The following is a 21,518-nucleotide window of genomic DNA, read 5'->3' as shown; positions in this document are numbered from 1 at the left end:
CTTTAAAGTGCTTGTCCCCTTTCAGAAAACTTTGGGCATAAGCTGCAATTGTTATAAAAAAAAACAAAAAAAACAACACATTATTACCTCTCCCTGGGTCCAGAACTTGTCTGCAACGTGGCGTCACGTTGACAACACTGCAGCCAATCACTGAGAACAGTAGCAATATACGAAGACAAACACAACAACTCCATACATCAGGTATGGCAGCTTTTCGCCTATTCACTCGAAAGGGTGATAAACTGCAGTCACCAATGGTGAATTTTGTAATCATTAAACTTCAATTCATAGAAAAACCAAGTCCAGTTACAGGTAAAAGGGAGCAGCAGGATTCGCCTAGGACAGGCGATGGCCGTTTCATGTCACACAGACGCTGTGTCTAGCCTAGAGAAAACGTCGGTGTGACGAGGAATGGAAATCGTATGTCTTAGTCACGTCCTGCTGGTCCCATTTTTTGCATGTAACTGGACTTGTTTTTCTATGAACTGAAGTTTAAAATAGAATAGTGCCGCTATTCCTGTCTTTTACATTGAAACATAATTGATTTATTTATTTATTGGACAGATCACCACCTCTATTGGCTATAATAGCTCACGTGCTGTTGTTATGCCATATACAGTTATATGAAAAAGTTTGGGCACCCCTATTAATCTTAAGCTTAATGTTTTCTTAAAATTGGTGTTTTTGCAACAGCTATTTCAGTTTGATATATGTAATAACTGTTGGACACAGTAATGTTTCTGCCTTGAAATAAGGTTTATTGTACTAACAGAAAATGTGCAATCTGCATTCAAACAAAATTTGACAGGTGCATAAGTTTGGGCACCCTTATCATTTTCTTGTTTTAAATACTCCTACCTACTTTTTACTGACTTACTAAAGCACTTTTTTTGGTTTTGTAACCTCATTGAGCTTTGAACTTCAGAGCCAGGTGTATGCTATCATGAGAAAAGCTACTTAAAGTGGCCACTTGCAAGTTGTTCTCCTGTTTGAATCTCCTCTGAAGAGTGGCATCATGGGCTCCTCAAAACAACTGTCAAATGATCTGAAAACAAAGATTATTCAACATAGTTGTTCAGGGGAAGGATACAAAAAGCTGTCTCAGAGATTTAACCTGTCAGTTTCCACTGTGAGGAACATAGTAAGGAAATGGAAGAACACAGGGACAATTCTTGTTAAGGCCAGAAGTGGCAGGCCAAGAAAAACATCAGAAAGGCAGAGAAGAAGAATGGTGAGATCAGTCAAGGACAATCCTCAGACCACCTCCAGAGAGCTGCAGCATCAACTTGCTGCGGATGGTGTCACTGTGCATCAGTCAACTATACAACGCACTTTGCACAAGGAGAAGCTGTATGGGAGAGTGATGAGAAAGAAGCAGTTTCTGCAAGCACGCCACAAACAGAGTCGGCTGAGGTATGCAAAAGCACATTTGGAGAAGCCAATTTCTTTTTGGAAGAAGGTCCTCTGGACTGATGAAACCAAGATTGAGTTGTTTGGTCATACAAAAAGGCGTTATGCATGGCGGCAAAAAAACACAGCATACCAAGAAAAACACTTGCTACCCACAGTAAAATTTGGTGGAGGTTCCATCATGCTTTGGGGCTGTGTGGCCAATGCCGGCACCGGGAATCTTGTTAAAGTTCAGGGACGCATGGATTCTACTCAGTATCAGCAGATTCTTGACAATAATGTTCAAGAATCAGTGATAAAGTTGAAGTTACGCAGGGGATGGATCTTTCAGCAAGACAATGATCCAAAACACCGCTCCAAATCTACTCAGGCATTCATGCAGAGGAACAAATACAATGTTCTGGAATGGCCATCCCAGTCCCCAGACCTGAATATCATTGAACATCTGTGGGATCATTTGAAGAGGGCTGTCCATGCTCGGCGACCATCAAACTTTACTGAACTGGAATTGTTTTGTAAAGAGGAACGGTCAAAAATACCTTCATCCAGGATCCAGGAACTCATTAAAAGCTACAGGAAGCGACTAGAGGCTGTTATTTTTGCAAAAGGAGGATCTACTAAATATTAATGTCACTTTTCTGGTGAGGTGCCCATACTTATGCACCTGTCAAATTTTGTTTGAATGCAGATTGCACATTTTCTGTTAGTACAATAAACCTCATTTCAAGGCAGAAACATTACTGTGTCCAACAGTTATTACATATATCAAACTGAAATAGCTGTTGCAAAAACACCAATTTTTATAAAACATTAAGCTTAAGATTAATAGGGGTGCCCAAACTTTTTCATAGAACTGTATACACACTGCAGTTTTCTGCTGGATAGTGTCGATCTTTACTGCCAAATGACAAAGTGCAGTACTTAGCAGTTGCCACTAAACAAAGAATGGCGCTATTGTGTTTGGCCCTGTACGATGCTTACATCCAGCAGCTGTGGGTGGGCTGGGTGTCAGACCCCCACCCTTCTCATATTGATGACTTATCCTATAGGTAGTTCATGAACAGTTTAGTCCTGGACAACTCCTTTAATATAAATGCATTTTAACCAATAGTCCTTACTTTGTCAAAGCCCAGCTCACACGTAGACTGGGAGGCATGCTGAAAAGCCTCCATTTGCTCTTGCTCATCATGAACATCCCATAAAACATCCCCAAAGTCATCGTCATCTTGAACTGCTGGATCATCTTTGGCATCAGGATCAGAGATCTCAGCACCCAATAAATCCTGGCAGAAAAAAAAAAATAAATGACTTGGATATTAGTCGAAACATGCCAAGAACATGGTGAGAGACTGGAAATGGTAACTCCGGCTAATCTGAAACAATATGGATTCCACTGGAGATGACAGATTATACACTACAGATCAAGGACGCTAATGAGACAAAAGTACACTGCCGTATTAAGCTCTCAAAGGAGCAGGGAGCGCTGATGTGAGCGCACAGGCAACGGCACTCCGCAGAGAGCAGCAGCGGCTTGCTCGAGATCAGTAGGGGGGTCTCAGGACCTCAACATAGAAATGTTATCCCACCACCTCAGGCCTCTGTAACTTATATCTACACCCTATGGCATGCATGAGATCGAACTTACCTGTTTAATGACCTGTTCTACATGACAGTAGGTTTTATAAGCTCCTTCCTCAGGTTCTCCATCGTGATCGATGATCTGAAAAGTATAGAAAAAGATTTTATTTTTTGGACTATAATGCACACCTTACCATGAGACACACCCCAGATTTAAAACAGCAGAAAATAGGAAAAACATTTTTCTTATTAATTAAAACTTCCCTGGTGGTGTAAATAGGAGGCGCCATTATCACTAATTTTAATGCACTAGAATAGAGAGATGTAGTAGATCTATTATTAGTGTCTAATATATACACACACACACACACACACACACACACACACAGCTCGTCATGCAATTCCTAGGAACCATGGATGCCAACCAGGTACCTAGAACTAGAGGCGCCCTGGTTTATCCCTCAGATTACTCCTGAAGGTGGAGACGCAGGGTTCACGTGCCTTACTAAGCTCCTATATTAACCCTTATCTGTCTCACCCCCCCCAGGGAGGTGGGAAGCTAAAGTATATGGGAATGCACTAACCAGACTAAGCAGACAAACAAGTGGAAGAAGGACAGGGAAAAATTAAAATAACATTCATAAAATGCACACACGAAACAACAGAGTGGGACACAGGGGAGATAAAGGAAGGAGAATAAAATAGGAGAGGATGTGCACGCAAACCAAACTCCAAGCAACAATCTCCTGAGCAAATCACCAAATGCCAACTCCAACCACAGACAACAGCTACAACTCAACACCAGGCAGTAAGAACTAACACCGACAATCCCTAAGTGCCAAAGGTGAGCATATATAGCAAAAGGTAGTGGCCAGCTCTGAACAGCTGAGACAATCCAGATAGGAAAGCTCCAGGAGCTACACCTGAACAGATTAACCCTTGCACTGCTAGCAAGGAAAAAATCTGCACGGTTTAGTAATATGGTAAAGTACTCCTAACCAGTGCAGGAGTTAGTGAAACCAGACGCCGTGATAGTCTGGCCCCTCTGTCTCGGTATCCCCATGACAGTACCCCACCTCTAAAAGGGATCTCCGGAACTTGAGGGCCGGGTTTATCTGGGAGTCGCGTGAAATTACTGGACCAACCTGATCGCATGAACATCAGAAGCTACATTCTCTCTTCAGGACTGTAACCTTTCGAGTGTACCAGATACTGAAAAGACCGACGAACAAAGCGCGAATTGACAATCTTAGCTAACTGAAACTCCAGATTCCCATCAGCAATGACCGGGGAAGACAGTGGTGGAGATGGTTTGGAGGAATGAATGCATTTTTTGAGCAGGGATCGGTGAAACACATTATGGATCCTAGAAGTGGTTGGTAAAGCAAGGCAGAATGCTACTGGATTGACAACGGCCACAATCTTATATGGACCAATAAACCTGGGTCCCACTTTCCAAGAAGGAGCCTTCAGCTTAATGTTCCTCGAGGAGAACCACACCAAATCATCAACACACAGGTCCGGACCCACCACACGTCTCCAATCAGCCACACTCTTATATTTGGACCCCATCATCTTCAAATTATCAAGAACACCTTGCCACACTGATGTAATAGATGAAGAAAACCGTTCCTCCTCTGGCACCTCTGAAGGAAGATTCCTACTGAAGGAGCAGAACTCAGGCTGAAACCTGTATGCCCCGAAGAACAGGGACTTGCCAGTAGACTCATGACAATGGTTATTCACAGGTAATTCCGCTAAAGGTCTAAAGGTAAGTAATTAACCCAATCCTCCTGGTTCTCCGACACAAAACACCTAATATAGGTCTTAAGATTCTGGTTCACATATTCAGATTGCCTATTAGACTGTGGATGAAAGGCAGAAGAAAATGAAACATGGACCCCCAGACAAGCACAAAATGCTTTCCAAAATCTGGAAATAAATTGCACCCCCTGGTTGGAAACAATATCAGTAGGAATCCCATGTAATTTCACGATTTCTTTGATAAAAATTTGCGCCATGGTCTTGGCATTAGGTACAATAAGTAGCACAATAAAATGAGACATTTTGTTGAATCTGTCCACCACTAACAATATAACAGTATTACCTGCCGACACAGGTAGATCAGTGATGAAATCTACCGACAAATGAGTCCAAGGTCTACAAGGAATCGCCAAAGGTTGAAGAGCCCCAGATGGACGAGTATGAGGGGGTCTTAGAACGCACAGACACACTGCAGGCAGTAACATACTTCCAAACATCCTGGTGCACCCCAGACCACTAAAAACGATGGGCAAGAAGATCTGTGGTGGCTTTACTACCAGGAAGTCCGGCCAAGACCGAATCATGATGTTCGCTTAAAACTTTGAGACGGAGATTCACAGATACAAACAGTTTACCTAATGGACATGCATCAGGGGGGTCTCCCTGAGATTCTACAACCTCTTCTATAGATCAGAACATATAGTTGCAATAACTACCCCTTTCTGTAATATAGGAACTGGTTCAATATTATCTCCTCTCCCAGGAAAACAATGAACTTAATGTTCCTACCCCCGGCCTAAACGTTACAAAAAAGTTGAATATGGTGAAGAACAATGACCATCTCGCCTGTCTAGGTGTTAGACGTTTAGCAGATTCCAAATATAAAAGGCTTTTAGGATTACCATGACCGGATGTACTGCCCCCTCCAAAAAAATGACACCACTCTTAAAAAGCCCATTTTATTGCCAAGAGTTCCCTATTACCAAAGTCATAGTTTTTCTCAGCGGGCGACAGCTTCTGTGAAAAGCATGCATACGGTCGCCACTTACTTGGAGATGAACCCTATGACAACACAGCCCCCACTTCAGACTAGAAGATGCCCACATAAGAGTTTTTCTTGCTAAAAAGTGGGTCTTATAGTCTGATAAACACAGTAATCTTAAGCTACATCTAAACCTAATTTTTACAACAATGATGGCAACTTTCCAGAGAGGGTCACACATTTAATGAGTAACTTTTAATGTTTTTTTTAATAATTTTATAAAGTATGGAAACTTGAGAAAGCTCGCAAATCACTTTAGAGGATTTCACTTCATTGCAGTAAAAAAATGTCTGCCTTCAGCTGCATGGATATCAGAATGAACTCATTTAGAGTGCAGGTCATGGCAATGAGAGAGCCGAGAGGAGGCGACAGGAGCTGCCCTGTCACTGCCATCATCTGTACTCCAAAGGAGTATGTTCTGACATTGATGCAGGCAAATACACTGGGGAAAAGCAGGGGTTTGGAAGGCACTTATATGCAATATTTTACATGAATGAAGACAAATCCACTAATAAAGGGATTGCCAAACTTTCTAAGTTTCCTGACTTTTCATAATAGACAAAATTATATAAAAAAGGAAGGTAGTTACTATATCACATGCAATGAATATTACGAAACTTTTACATTTTTACCCTTTTTTACCTTTGTTTTATTGGCTTTATTAGTGTCTTCCTCCACTAGTTGCTGGACGCAGTCAGAGGTTATAGCTCCATTGTCACTTTTGTGATAAACAATCCTCGGCTTGGCCTCAGTATTTTTCAGGAACGCTTCCTTACAGTCTTCCCAGAGGGAACTGCATTGTAAGCTATAAGCAAGGTTCAAGTACAGAAATTACACTAAACAGAGACAAATCAGTGGGGAAAACCCAACAATAAACATATGTCTGGGGTTACAAAATGTCTGTAATACACTAATGAAAAGAAAAATCTTAAAACGGGCTTTTTAGAAGGCTTAGTGTTTTTGGTATTTTCCGCTCTAATTCTTAATGAATAAAGTGGTTGACCAGCCACTGAAAAAATGTAAAAAGCCCCTCAGAATGCTATCAAACAATAAAATAAATGATTTTTAAACACACCGCTCACATATCAGATACATGCAGCACACACGCACCACTCACATATCAGCCGCAGGCAGCACACACACGCACCACTCACATATCAGCCGCAGGCAGCACACACACGCACCGCTCACATATCAGCCGCAGGCAGCACACACACGCACCGCTCACATATCAGCCGCAGGCAGCACACACACGCGCCACTCACATATCAGCCGCAGGCAGCACACACACGCACCGCTCACATATCAGCCGCAGGCAGCACACACACGCACCGCTCACATATCAGCCGCAGGCAGCACACACACGCGCCGCTCACATATCAGCCGCAGGCAGCACACACACGCACCGCTCACATATCAGCCGCAGGCAGCACACACACGCACCGCTCACATATCAGCCGCAGGCAGCACACACACGCGCCGCTCACATATCAGCCGCAGGCAGCACACACACGCACCGCTCACATATCAGCCGCAGGCAGCACACACACGCACCGCTCACATATCAGCCGCAGGCAGCACACACACGCGCCGCTCACATATCAGCCGCAGGCAGCACACACACGCACCGCTCACATATCAGCCGCAGGCAGCACACACACGCACCGCTCACATATCAGCCGCAGGCAGCACACACACGCACCGCTCACATATCAGCCGCAGGCAGCACACACACGCACCGCTCACATATCAGCCGCAGGCAGCACACACACGCACCGCTCACATATCAGCCGCAGGCAGCACACACACGCACCGCTCACATATCAGCCGCAGGCAGCACACACACGCACCGCTCACATATCAGCCGCAGGCAGCACACACACGCACCGCTCACATATCAGCCGCAGGCAGCACACACACGCACCGCTCACATATCAGCCGCAGGCAGCACACACACGCACCGCTCACATATCAGCCGCAGGCAGCACACACACGCACCGCTCACATATCAGCCGCAGGCAGCACACACACGCACCGCTCACATATCAGCCGCAGGCAGCACACACACGCACCGCTCACATATCAGCCGCAGGCAGCACACACCGCTCACATATCATATACAAGCAGCACACACACCGCTCACATATCACATACAAGCAGCTGACACATCATATTTTAATCACTTGTACATTGGACAAATGTTGGTAAAATGATGCACATCAAGATTTACAAACATCACTTAAAGGGTTTGTCCACCACTCGGATAACCTCTTCTCAATTGCTATATTTCCCACTGTACGATAAAAACAGCCTATAATCCCCTCTGGTGCAGTTCCCGTTGTGCGCTGCATGTATCTGATATGTGAGCGGTGTGTGCACGCTGCATGTATCGGATATGTGAGCGGTGTGTGCACACTGCATGTATCTGATATGCGAGCAGCGTGTGCGCTGCATGTGTCTGATATGTGAGAAATGTATGTGCGCTGTATGTGTCTGATATCTGAGCAGTGTATGTGCGCTATATGTCTGATATGTGAGCGGTGTGTATGCGCTGTATGTGTCGGATATGTGAGTGGTGTGTATGCGCTGTATGTCTGATATGTGAGTGGTGTGTGCTGCATGTGTCCGATATGTGTGAGTGATGTACATACCATATCAGACATAGGGTATTACGATTGATTATACAGGTGAATAAATGATATAGCCACCACTTGAGTACCAATGCCATATTAGAACACCACAAAGCAGCTTAAAGGGGTTGTCCGATCTGGAATGACATGACTTGGGAATCCTCCCAGTGCACACAGAGCGCGCTGGGAGGTTTTGCCGGTGTAATGGCGGTTAAGTATGAGATATGCATACTCCCGGCCAGAACTCGTCTAGTGGGCATGGCCTCGCTCATTCACTGGCAGCAGAAGCAACCAACGCAGCAAAGCTACAGTCTGTCCAGTCAGGTAGTATGGAAACCAGTGGGGGACCTGGGCAGCTCTGGAACAGGAGAGCCATGGATCGGTAAAGTATTATTATTTTTTTGTTATTTTACAGCATTCCAAGAGATTTTTTTTAATATTTTTAGCGGCTGGATAACCACTTTGCAGTTTCTCAGTATTTAGTATGCACCCTTCCAGCGATTCCTGCTGACACTGTAGCACCACCCAGGTCTGGACATGACCTCCTCTCACTTGTCCTCTGTATAATGTAGGGGGACATTAAAACTCTTTAATGAAACTTCCTGTAACAGAAAAGTTCAGTGCTAGATTGTCTGCTGGTACTTTCACCTTCTTCCTGACGTTTAACTACAGTCAAAAGTGCAATAAACTGCTGTAGACCTGTCCGATAACGTCATACATACAAAATGGCGATGTGGGTTGTATGCGTCTTCTGCAGTACAGCCCAACTACTAACGTTATCATTCTAGGACACAGATTTTTTATTTTTTTCTTAAAACGCTCCTTACCCATTGAAGGAGGAACACATAAATAATATCACCAGGGAACTTTTCTCAATTTCCCACTTCCGCACAGCCGCATAATACTTTTCACATTCCTCAGGAAAATATACCACGTGAAAAAAGTAGCCCAATGTCTCGCACATCGTCTGGAGCTTTGGAGAGTATTCCTGTAAGGAGACGGGCAACAGTTTATGGGTCAGTAACTCGTTTCTAATCAGACTTCCGTTCTATCTGTTCTCACCCTTAGGAAAATGTCCACTTCAGCCTGAGTGTCCTTAGTGTGGATTAGATAACAACGCACAGTGTTACTCCATAACGCCTGAGAGAAGAGCGGCGTGACCTGGAGCAGGCTGGCCACTGCGGCATCCCAGTCATCTGCAAAATGTGCAACAATCGAGTAGGTCAGAAATCACCATTAAAAAGGGAATTTGTCACCTGATCTGACAGCAGTATGATGTAGAGACACAGACCCTGATTCCAGTGATCTGTCACTTACTGGGCTGCTTGCTGTAGGTTTGTTAAAAGCACTGTTTTATCAGCAGGAAATTATCACTATAGTACTAGTAAATCTGCTGTCAAGTAGTCCTCAATATTTATAACTTATGTAGAACCCAACCACTGATTGGCAGCTTTCTGCCTATGCACAGTGTACACAGATAGCTCAGCATTCGTAGAACTAGTAGATCTGCAGTAAATAAAACAATGATTTTATCAAAACTGCAATAAGCAGTCCAGTAAGTGACATCTCTGGAATCAGGGTCTCTACCCCTACATTATGCTGCTCTCAGATGGGGTAGTAAAAACCTGGTGACAGATTCCCTTTAAATGTGCCACCAGCAACAGACACTTGTATGATGTAAGCCTGTTTATTACCAGCAATAGGATCTTAAGACTTCTCATATCTTCATTTACCTCTGTTCACATTTGCAAATGGCCCCTCAACATCAATAGAGCTGTGAGCAAACTCCGGGCCCCGAAATGACTGCTGAAGCTGCATCATGCTGCCCAGGGAAGGCTCGCTGCCTAGGGCTCCGCTGGTCCAGTAGTCACACTGTGTTCCTGGCACTTTATATAAGATATAGAATAAATGTTAGATTTCTCCAAAACGAATACTGGACACCATGTTACTAAATGTCCCCATTAAAGGGATTTCCTAGTGACACAGTAAAAATACCACATATCCATAGCTTAGGCCATGAATGTATCATTGCTGAGGACCTGGCTACTAACGGGTCTAATGGGTGAAGGGCTTCATGCTGTAACTATTACACATTGGGAAACAGCTCATAGGAGATAGATCCGAATGATAGAATTACTGCACGTATCAAACACCAACTGAAAAGCCGACCTGGAGATCATCTGAACTGTAATTCGGTAATGTGGACACAATGAGGAGTCTAACAAATGAAGCCTAAAGGTGAACGTAACTTGGCCAGTTATGTAAAAGCATAGAGATTGAAGGGTATGTTCACACTTGCGTTTTTTTTTCCGTGCGTATTTTGAGCCCTGCTCAGTTTTTTGCCAAGACGCATTATGTCAATTCTTTCAGTTTTTTGCAGCGCTTTTCACCCATTCAAATAAATGGGTGAAAAAAAACATGTAAAACCCTGCACAAAAATGCAGGTAAAAACGTGACAAAAGCAAGCATATTATATTCAGTGTTTTCCCGGCCACCACTCAGGTTTTTGGTGCAGAAAAAACATGAGAATCTGAGCAAAGTGCATCAATGGCTCATCAGTGTAATGTTCTGCCACCGCACACGGCAGGGAATGGTACTAGTATGCCCGCTTTACTCTAGGGATACTTACCTGTCACCTCTGTGCCATTGTCATCAGAATCAGATTCACAGGGATCAAACACTTGGATTCCCTGGGCTTGTAATCTTTGAAATTTGGCCTCAAGGTCTCTCTTGGCTCGGAGTAAATCTTGGATTTCTTTTTCTTTTGTTTCTCGAAAGATCTGTTAAGACTCGTTACAATCAGATTCTGATTATTCAACTGATAATACGATCAATTCATAAAAATCAAATCAATTCTATACAGTGGATATATATATATATATATATATATATATATATATATATATATATATATATATATATATATATATATATATATATATATATATATATATATATATATATATATATATATATATATATATATATATATATATATATATATATACACACACACACACACACACACACACTAGATGGTGGCCCGATTCTAACGCAATAGGTATGCGGCTGACCGGTCGCAATCAGCAGAGCGGTATTTAAATTTGGCGCCAAAATCGCTGATTGGTCGAGGCCGACAACAGCGACCAATTAGCAAACCGGTGTTAAAATTTGGCGCCTATATCGCAGATTGGTCACGGCCGGCGGTCGCGAGTAATCAGCAGAGCGTTATTTAAATTTGGCGCCAATAATGCTGGTTATTCGTGACCGGTAACCGCGACCAATGAGCAGAGCGGTGTTTAAATATGGCGCCAATATTGCTGATTAGTTGCAACCACCGGCCGTGACCAATTAGCGATATTGGCGCCAAGAGAATGCCAAGAGTGTGCAAAGCAGTCATCAAAGCAAAAGGTGGCTACTTTGAAGAACCTAGAATATAAGACATATTTTCAGTTGTTTCACACTTTTTTGTTAAGTATATAATTCCACATGTGTTAATTCATAGTTTTGATGCCTTCAGTGTGAATGTACAATTTTCAAAGTCATGAAAATACAGAAAAATCTTTAAATGAGAAGGTGTGTCCAAACTTGTGGTCTGTACTGTAATATATATATATATATATATTTATTTATTATATATACATACATACATACATACATACATACATACATACATCTATACACATATACACAGTTGTGCTCAAAAGTTTACATTCCCCGGCAGAATTTTTCCTTTCTTGGACTTGTTTCAGAGAATATGAATGATAACAAAAAAACGTTTTCTCCACTCATGGTTATTGGTTGGGTGAAGCCATTTATTGTCAAACTACTGTGTTTTCTCTTTTTAAATCTTAATGACAACCAAAAACATCCAAATGACCCTGATCAAAAGTTCACATGCCCGGGTGATTTTGGGCTGATAACATGCACAGAATTTGACACAAATGGGTTTGAATGGCTACTAAAGGTAAAATCCTCACCTGTAACCTGTTTGCTTGTAATCAGTGTGTGTGCATAAAAGCTGAGTGAGTTTCTGGGATCCAGACAGACTCTTGCATCCTTCATCCAGCCACTGAGGTTTCTGGATTGTGAGTCAAGGGGAAAGCAAAAGAATTGTCAATGGATCTACAGGAAAAGGTTGCTGAATTGTATAACACAGGAAAGGGATACAAAAAAATATCCAAGGAACTGAAAATGCTAGTCATCAGCGTTCAAACTGTGATTAACAAATGGAAAATCAGGGGTTCTGTAAAAACCAAACAGTCAGGTAGACCAACAAAAATTTCAGTCACAACTGCCAAGGAAAAAAATTGTTCGGGAAGCAAAGAAAAATCCCACAAATAACATCAGCTGAAATTCAGGACTCTCTGAAAACTAGCGGTGTGGCCATTTCAAGATGCACAATAAGGAGGCATTTGAAGACAAATGGGCAGCATGGTCGAGTCGCCAGAAGAAAGCCATTACTGCGCAAATGCCACAGAGTATCTCACCTACAATACGCCAAACAGCACAGAGACAAGCCTCAAAACTTCTGGTACAAGGTAATTTGGAGTGATGAGACCAAAATTTTACTTTTTGGCCACAACCTTAAATGTTACATTTGGAGAGAGGTCAACAAGGCCTATGATGAAAGGAACACCATTCCTACAGTAAAGCACGGAGGTGAATCGCTGATGTTTTGGGGATGTGTGAGCTACAAAAGGCACAGGAAACTTGGTAAAAGTTGACGGAAAGATGAATGCAGGACGTCATCAGCAACTACTGGAGGCAAATTTGCACTCATCAGCCCAGAGACTGAGCATGGGACGTACTTGGACGTTCCAACATGACAACGATCCAAAACACAAGGCCAAGTCGACCTGTCATTGGCTACAGCAGAACAAAGTGAAGATTCTGGAGTGACCATCTCAGTCTCCTGACCTCAATATCATAGCGCCACTCTGGGGAGATCTCAAGCGCACAGTTCATGCTAGACAGCCCAGGAATTTACAGGAACTGGAGGCTTTTTGCCAAGAAGAATGGGCAGCTTTACCATCTGAGAAATTAAAGAACCTCATCCACAACTACCACAAAAGATTTCAAGCTGTCATTGATGTTAGAGGGGGCAATACACGGTATTAAGAACTGGGGTATGTGAACTTTTGATCAGGGTCATTTGGATGTTTTTGGTTGACATTAAGATTTAAAAAGAGAAAACACAGTAGTTTGACAATAAATGGCTTCACCCAACCAATAACCATGAAGTTATAGTCTCTGAAACAAGGCCAAGAAAGGAAAAATTCTGCAGGGGTATGTAAAATTTTGAGCACAACGGTATATACCTGTAAGATAGCAGGGAATGAATGAAGTGGGGGCTTAAAGGCAGATGATGGCAGATTACATCAGTCATCATGTGCGGGAAAAGGTGTGAGCAGGACGTGCGAGCCTACATCAAAGGCAGGCACATGACTTTTGATGTAAATATACGTCAAAGGTCGTGAAGGGGTTAATCGGAAAACGTCACCAGGTTTTCGCTTCCTAACCTGAAAGCACCATAATGTAGAGACTGATTCCTGCAATGCATCACGTATTGGGCTTCTGGAGCAGTTCCTCCATATTCATGAGCTCTCAATAGTCCTGCCCCCACCAGTGATAGAAAGGTTTCTGCCTATGCACAGTGTACACGGAAAGCTGACAAACAGTGGTGTAGCAAAGGTTATATGGAGTTCAGCGTACAGAGAACTGGTAGATCTGCAGCAGATAAAACAATGATTTTATCAAAACCGCATCAAGGAACACAGTAGCAATCATCACAGGAGTCAGGGTCTCTGTCCCTACATTTTGCTGCTCTCAGATGGGATAGCATAAAACTGGTGAACCTTTAACTGAAAAGAATAAGTAATAGCAAGAATGAAAATGCTTCCATAAGGGCTTGTTCTCATGGAACATATTTGCAGTTTTTTTCTGTATCAAAGTAGTGGAGGAGTTTTTATGAGATCTCACCCTACAAAGAAAATCAGCAGTGTAAATTTACCAGAGCTGGAGATCTTACAACTGGTGTATGTGAATTTATGATGCTGATCCTCACAGCGTTAAAGTTGGCGGTATACTGACATCATATGTGTAATAGTAACTGCAGCGATATTTGGACAATTTGGTGGAGCTGCAAATTTATTTCATGGGGATATCCCCTTATAGGTAAATTGTTTCATAAGATACTGATATTTAAAGGGGTAGTCCACCTTTGGAGACAATCAGTTAACTGAGAATCTGTCAGTGAGCTCATTCAGAAGGGAAAAGGTTTTACTTTTTATTTGTATTTTTTCTGGGCTCCTCTGAGCTGATTTATGAGCACAGACCACATCAAAGTTGAATGAGCAGAGAAGCAAAGAGCCTATAAAAGTAAAACGCTGCAACATTTTTGATAGAACAAAACTACAAAAATTATTTTTAGCCCCAAATACATCATTGTAAGTGGAAAATGTCCTCAGGTGGACAACCCCTTTATACGAAATAAGTTAGGGCATTTTTTTGAAACAGTGCAAAAAAAAAAAAATAAATAATAAAGATAGTTCAATAGTAAACTGATAATGAAAAGTCTGTGCAAATTTGGAGAATAAGTAGCTTCAGCAGCCGACTAGGACTCGCCTTAAACTGTCTTTTCACTTTGTCCCTGTCATGTTCAAAGGTAGCAGCTCTCTCCATCGCCTGGTACTTCGCTTCCACCGCACCCTCCTTCTCTCGCAGGTTCTTCTGGTACGTCTTCTGCAGGGCCTGATAGAGTAAGTCAGTGTAATTAGGAGAACATTCATTGTGTCTTCCTATAGAACAAGATATAAAGAACCAAAAACAACAGAAACAAGGTTTTAAGTAATAAACTCATATTAGATGTCCACAAGAAATACAATGTACTGTTTAATCAGAATATTTTCTATGAATTGTAATATATTAAATACACATTCAGCTGGAGAATCACAACAGAGCTTCTAAGATGCATGAATATTGGGGAACACATTTAGGGTCGCACATGAGATCTTGATGTGACGGTGGGCCCCTATCGTTTAGTGCATGTTCTCCTAAAGATTTTCCTGAGTAGAACATTATAAATGGAAGCTGTGACCTTAAGGGGAATTTGTTACCGGGTTTTTGCAGCCTCTCTGAGAGCAGCTTAGCAGAGATCCTGATTCCAGCCCTTTGTCATTTACTGGGCTTCTTGCTGTAATTTTGATAAACTGTTTTATCTGCTGCAGCTCTGCTAGTACTCTCACGGATGAGCTCTGTATAACCAGCTGCACCATTATTTGACAGCTTTCTGTCCACTCATAGGCAAAAAGCTGTCAATCAGTGGTGAGGGGCAAGGATAGACAGAATGCGAGGACTACATTCCTGCAGGCTTCCTAATCCTATCAGTGATAAAACACAGTTTTGTCAGTAGGAGATTATTAAAACTACACCACGCAGCCCAGTAAGTGACACATTGCTGGAATCAGGGTATCTGCCCCTACATCATGCTGCTCTCAGATGGGTTAGCAATAACTCGGTGATTCAAATCAACTACACAAACATGTTTGAGAATTAATTTTAATGAATTAGTAATTTCAAATGAAACCTTACATATGTGAGCCTCACTGTATTAAAGGGGTATTCCAATTTTGTCATATCACTTTACTATTGGTGAGGGCCAACTTCAGGGACCCACACCGATACCGAGAACTGAGAATTGCAGTGTTGAACCTTTTTCACTGTTCGGTTATGTGTACATAAAGATGCTGGCGCATCCACTAAGGTTTTCCTACGTGAAGCCGCTTCAGGAAAAAGCAAGCTGTCTTTTTCCTGAAGCTTCATGCAAAAGTGTCAGTTTTAAAGGGATTTTTGTGGCTCTAAACAAATGTCTTTAGTCACTCTGTGACTGTAGCTTAGTGAATCGTGACAGTGTACGCTGCGCACTGCCACGATTCCTCTGTATTCACAGCGTGAGAAGATGATCACGTTATCAGAAGTTCTCATACTTGCAATCATGTTGATTAGATTCTCGAAAGCTTCTCTGAATGTTTCGGGTTAAAAGGGATTTCCACTATTCGGACAACCCCTTCTGAATCCCTATGTTTCACCTCAGTAAAATAATAGCACTTGTACTCACCACCGATGCTGGCGCTGTTCCGGCAGTGTTGGCACGCGCTCTCCTGGGGATTTGTTATGTCGCGCAATCACTGCGGCCAATCAGAGCTGGTTTCACTTTCCCCACCTTGGGACAAATCGACTAAATCCAGAGAAAGTGAGAGCTGCAGATCTCACCTCCTCTGGATTTATTTGATTTGTCCTAAGGTGGGGAAAGTGAACCCAGCTCTGATTGGCCGCAGTGATCGCGTGACATAACAATGTCACACCATCCCCGGGACAGCCAGTGCTAACACTGCTGGAACAGCACAGGAAGTGAGTATAGGCGTTATTATTTTACAAGGGGGAAATATAGGAATTGAGAAGGGGTTGTCCGAGTAATGGACAACCCCTTCAACATAAAAACAGCTGAAAAAACATATATCAGCAGGAAATCCCAGTACAATCTCATGTATATAGATGGCTTTCTTTACACACCTGTAACTCTGCTCTCAGCCGTTTATTCTCCTCATCCAACTTCACCTCTTTCTTCTGCATGGAAGCAATCTCATTATTCTTGCTCACCCTAAATATCTCATACTCCTTCTTCAGTCGTTCATACTCAGCAGCGTATTCCAGATCCACTGAGGCAGTGGATTTAAAACTGGCTCCGATAACCCTGGGACCTCGTCTGAAAGAACTGCGGAGAAGCCGGGCCTTGGGCTTCACTTCTACTGGAATCTCACAGGCTTCTCCTCCTCCACCACCATAAGTGTCCTCGATCACCTCTCCAGGGCTCACCAGGGAAGATGCTGTTCCCATCGTAGTATGTCTGGATCTTTTGGTCTTTCTACTAACTCCCCATCTCATAAAAGGAGTGAAAAACAACAAACAAAAACAAAGAAAAAGGAAACACAAACTAACAAACATGAGCAATATCAAATTATTGTGGAATGTTCTACACACTGTCAATAGCTACTATGGTGGGGTCATTGTACACTGAAGGCCAGACAGTGGTCAGATCTCAAGCAAACAGATCAGGAAAGAGACTGGACAGGACATCCCCTTGACAGTGAATTCAGCTAAATTCTGCTGGTTTGCATTTTATTTAGTGCATCAATATCAGAGGTAAAACGTTATTCCGAAATTAGCAAATTATCTAATTAGCTTGCTGATGACTGGGGGTCCAACCGAAACATGGGATTGGGGATAAATTACTATTTTAGGAATATCCTTTTAATCCCTTGATGTTACAGCCAGTGTTCAGCTTTTTGACCATCCATTTTTCTTTTTGCTTTTCTATTGTTATGTTCCAGGAACCATACATTTTTTGGGGGGCAACATAAGGCTTGTTTATTTTTCAGGATGAGTTGTAATGGTCATTGGAATTATTTTGGGGAACATATAGCTGTCCGGAGGCAAAGTCATTTTGCTCCTAACTATCTATTTGATGCTATAATCTGCGTCATCTTCTAATACATTTGCTTTAAAAAATTCCTAATGTTCCCTAGCTACACTGTCTAATAGCAATTGTATTTTTTTCCCCGATGAGGATTCCTTTGAGAATCCCAGAGCATGCTATGATACTCAAACAAGGCGTCATCAGGGGCAGAGACTGTGGTCACTGCTACAGCCCCGGCCCCCTCCCTGAAGCCAAGCGTCATCAGTGACGCTCGTTTCAGGGGCTGGTCCCTGCACTGTCTTCTGCGCGCTGTCCCCTGTCTCCCGTGTGCTATCCTCTTTCACTAGACCGATGTCCCCTGTCTTCTGTGTGATGTCCCCTTTCACTAGAGTGCTGTCCCATCTTCTATGTGCTGTCCCCTTTCACTAGAATGCTGTCCCATCTTCTATGTGATGTCCCCTTTCACTAGAGTGCTGTCCCATCTTCTATGTGATGTCCCCTTTCACTAGAATGCTGTCCCGTCTTCTATGTGATGTCCCCTTTCACTAGAATGCTGTCCCGTCTTCTGTGTGCTGCCCCCTTTCACTAGAGTGCTGTCGGCTGTGTGCTGTCCCATTTCACAAGCGCGCTGTCCCGTCTTGTGTGCTGTCCCCTTTCACTAGCACGCTGTCCCATCTTCTGTTTGCTGTCCACTTTCAATAGAATGCTGTCAGCTGTGTGCTGTCCACTGTCCCCTTTCAATAGCGCACTGTCCGTTCTCCTGTGTGTTGTCTCCTTTCACCAGCAAGCTGTCCCGTCTCCTGTTTGTTGTCCCCTGTCACCAGCGCGCTGCCCCCTGCCCCTTGTCCCCTTTCACCAGCATGCTGTCCCATCTCCTGTGTGCTGTCCCGTGACGTCATTGTTCTCTGCCGGGTATTCGGACAACTCTTTGCTGCCGGCTTATTAATATTCATCTAAGCCGACAACAGAGCGGACGTTGTGCACAGGGCACAGCGTGCTGGTGACAAGACAGCGCACAGGAGACAGCGCCCACACCATTGACAGCTCTCTGTGTACACTGTGCATAGGCAGAAAGCTGTTAATTGTGGGTGGGGTGATACAGAGCTTATATACACTGCTCAAAAAAATAACGGGAACACTCAAATAACACATCCTAGATCTCAATGAATGAAATATTCTCATTGAATACTTTGTTCTGTACAAAGTTGAATGTGCTGACAACAAAATCACACAAAAATCATCAATGGAAATCAAATTTATTAACCAATGGAGGCCTGGACTTGGAGTCACCCCCAAAATTAAAGTGGAAAAACACACTACAGGCTGATCCAACTTTGATGCAATGTTCTTAAAACAAGTCAAAATGAGGCTCCGTATTGTGTGTGGCCTCCACGTGCCTGTATGACCCCCCTACAATGCCTGGGCATGCTCCTGATGAGGTTGTGGATGGTCTCCTGTGGGATCTCCTCCCAGACCTGGACTAAAGCATCCGCCAACTCCTGGACAGTCTGTGGTGCAACGTGACGTTGGTGGATGGAGCGAGACATGATGTCCCAGATGTGCTCAATCAGATTCAGGTCTGGGGAACGGGCGGCCAGTCCATAGCTTCAATGCCTTCATCTTGCAGGAACTGCTCACACACTCCAGCCACATGAGGTCTGGCATTGTCCTACATTAGGAGGAACCCAGGGCCAAGCGCACCAGCATATGGTCTCACAAGGGGTCTGAGGATCTCATCTCGGTACCTAATGGCAGTCAAGCTACCTCTAGAGAGCACATGGAGGGCTGTGCAGCCCTCCAAAGAAATGCCACCTCACACTATTACTGACCCACTGTAAAACCGGTCATGCTGAAGGATGTTGCAGGCAGCAGATCGCTCTCCATGGCGTCTCCAGACTCTGTCACGTCTGTCACATGTGCTCAGTGTGAACCTGCTTTAATCTGTGAAGAGCACAGGGCGCCAGTGGTGACTTTACCAATCCTTGTGTTCTGTGGCAAATGTCAAGCATCCTGCACGGTGTTGGGCTGTGAGCACAACCCCCATCTGTGGACGTCGGGCCCTCATACCACCCTCGTGGAGTCGGTTTCTAACCGTTTGTGCAGACACATGCACATTTGTGGCCTGCTGGAGGTCATTTTGCAGGGCTCTGGCAGTGCTCCTCCTGTTCCTCCTTGCACAAAGGCAGAGGTAGCGGTCCTGCTGCTGGGTTGTTGCCGTCCTACGGCCCCCTCCACGTCTCCTGGTGTACTGGCCTGTCTCCTGGTAGCGCCTCCAGCCTCTGGACACTACGCTGACAGACACAGCAAACCTTCTTGCCACAGCTCGCATTGATGTACCATCCAGGATGAGCTGCATTACCTGAGCAACTTCTGTGGGTTGTAGAGTCCGTCTCATGCTACCACGAGTGTGAAAGCACAACCAACATTCAAAAGTGACCAAAACATCAGCCAGAAAGCATTGGTACTGAGATATGGTCTGTGGTCCCCACCTGCAGAACCACTCCTTTATTGAGGGTGTCTTGATAATTGCCAATAATTTCCATCTATTGTCTATTCCATTTGCACAACAGCATGTGAAATTGATTGTCAATCAGTGTTGCTTCCTAAGTGGACAGTTTGATTTCACAGAAGTTTGATTGACTTGGAGTTATATTCTGTTGTTTAAGTGTTCCCTTTATTTTTCTGAGCAGTGTATATGCCTGACTTTTTCATATGCTCTGCACATTTGCAATCTCGTGCCAACTAGACGAGTTTGGCTTCTCACCACGGTTAATCATGTGACCGGCAGCTCGCCCCCGAAATACAGGAAAATAGTGATAGAATTAGAAGGGGAGGGAGAGAGCGAAGAATAGTGAAAAGAGAGAGGAAGAGAAGAAAAGTAAAAGTAAAAGGAGGAGAAAGATTAGAAGGAGAAAGAGGAGAGAGAAAGAAAAGGGGAAAGAGGTAAAAATGAGAGAGAGTGGGGGGGGGAATAGTAAGTAGATAAAGAGGAGGGCAAAGAGAAAGAGAAGGGGGAGAACAAGGTGGGAGAGAGAAAAAGGGGAGAGCGAAGTCGTAAAAGAAGGAGACAGTGTCTGCACAGGTCCTCCGCTTTTCCGCTCTCAATTCTGTGATTGGTACTTTGATGTGAGAAGTAGCGGCCCTGTCCCGGAGGAGAGCTCCTGTCCCGGAGGAGAGCCCCTGTCCCGGAGGAGAGCCCCTGTCCCGGAGGAGAGCCCCTGTCCCGGAGGAGAGCCCCTGTCCCGGAGGAGAGCCCCTGTCCCGGTGGAGAGCCCCTGTCCCGGAGGAGAGCCCCTGTCCCGGTGGAGAGCCCCTGTCCCGGTGGAGAGCCCCTGTCCCGGAGGAGAGCCCCTGTCCCGGTGGAGAGCCCCTGTCCCGGTGGAGAACCCCTGTCCCGGTGGAGAACCCCTGTCCAGTATCCGCACCTCCCTGCAGTCTCCCCTCCACCATGCTGCTGCCCATCACCCACTGATCGCACTGACACAAACACGAGCACTTACTGTTTGGTTGCCACGGAGCAGATCACTCCTATCAGCGCCGGCAGGTCACCAACATTGTTCGCTACCAATAAAGTTTATTGTGTTCAGGGGAAGTAAAAAAAAAGAGATGCTGAATT

The 21,518-nt window shown here is 44.0% G+C and overlaps 1 protein-coding gene across 2 annotated transcripts in view; it reads right to left on the bottom strand.

Moving 5' to 3' along the window:
- NPHP3 (nephrocystin 3) overlaps positions 1-21,518 on the bottom strand; it is a 64,191-nt gene extending 42,673 nt beyond the window's left edge. Inside the window, exons 1-10 of one of the 2 annotated variants that reach the window (XM_073678103.1) lie at positions 21,403-21,518; positions 16,999-17,365; positions 15,052-15,177; positions 11,054-11,204; positions 10,158-10,310; positions 9,487-9,620; positions 9,252-9,412; positions 6,437-6,599; positions 3,056-3,130; positions 2,529-2,693 (exon numbers count right to left, since the gene is read on the bottom strand). In XM_073678103.1, coding sequence (XP_073534204.1) covers positions 2,529-2,693; positions 3,056-3,130; positions 6,437-6,599; positions 9,252-9,412; positions 9,487-9,620; positions 10,158-10,310; positions 11,054-11,204; positions 15,052-15,177; positions 16,999-17,322 — 1,452 coding nt within the window. In that variant the 5' untranslated portion in view covers positions 17,323-17,365; positions 21,403-21,518. Of the gene's footprint in view, positions 1-2,528; positions 2,694-3,055; positions 3,131-6,436; positions 6,600-9,251; positions 9,413-9,486; positions 9,621-10,157; positions 10,311-11,053; positions 11,205-15,051; positions 15,178-16,998; positions 17,420-21,402 lie in introns of both variants that reach the window. The other variant, XM_073678102.1, reaches the window with a different exon arrangement.

Source organism: Phyllobates terribilis, unplaced genomic scaffold (assembly GCF_046119375.1).
Source record: "Phyllobates terribilis strain yellow unplaced genomic scaffold, ASM4611937v1 Scaffold_4__5_contigs__length_816908805, whole genome shotgun sequence".
In the NCBI taxonomy this organism is placed as follows: domain Eukaryota; kingdom Metazoa; phylum Chordata; class Amphibia; order Anura; family Dendrobatidae; genus Phyllobates; species Phyllobates terribilis.
The sequence above is the reverse complement of the archived record's forward strand: the minus strand, read 5'-3'. Positions and strand labels throughout refer to the sequence as shown.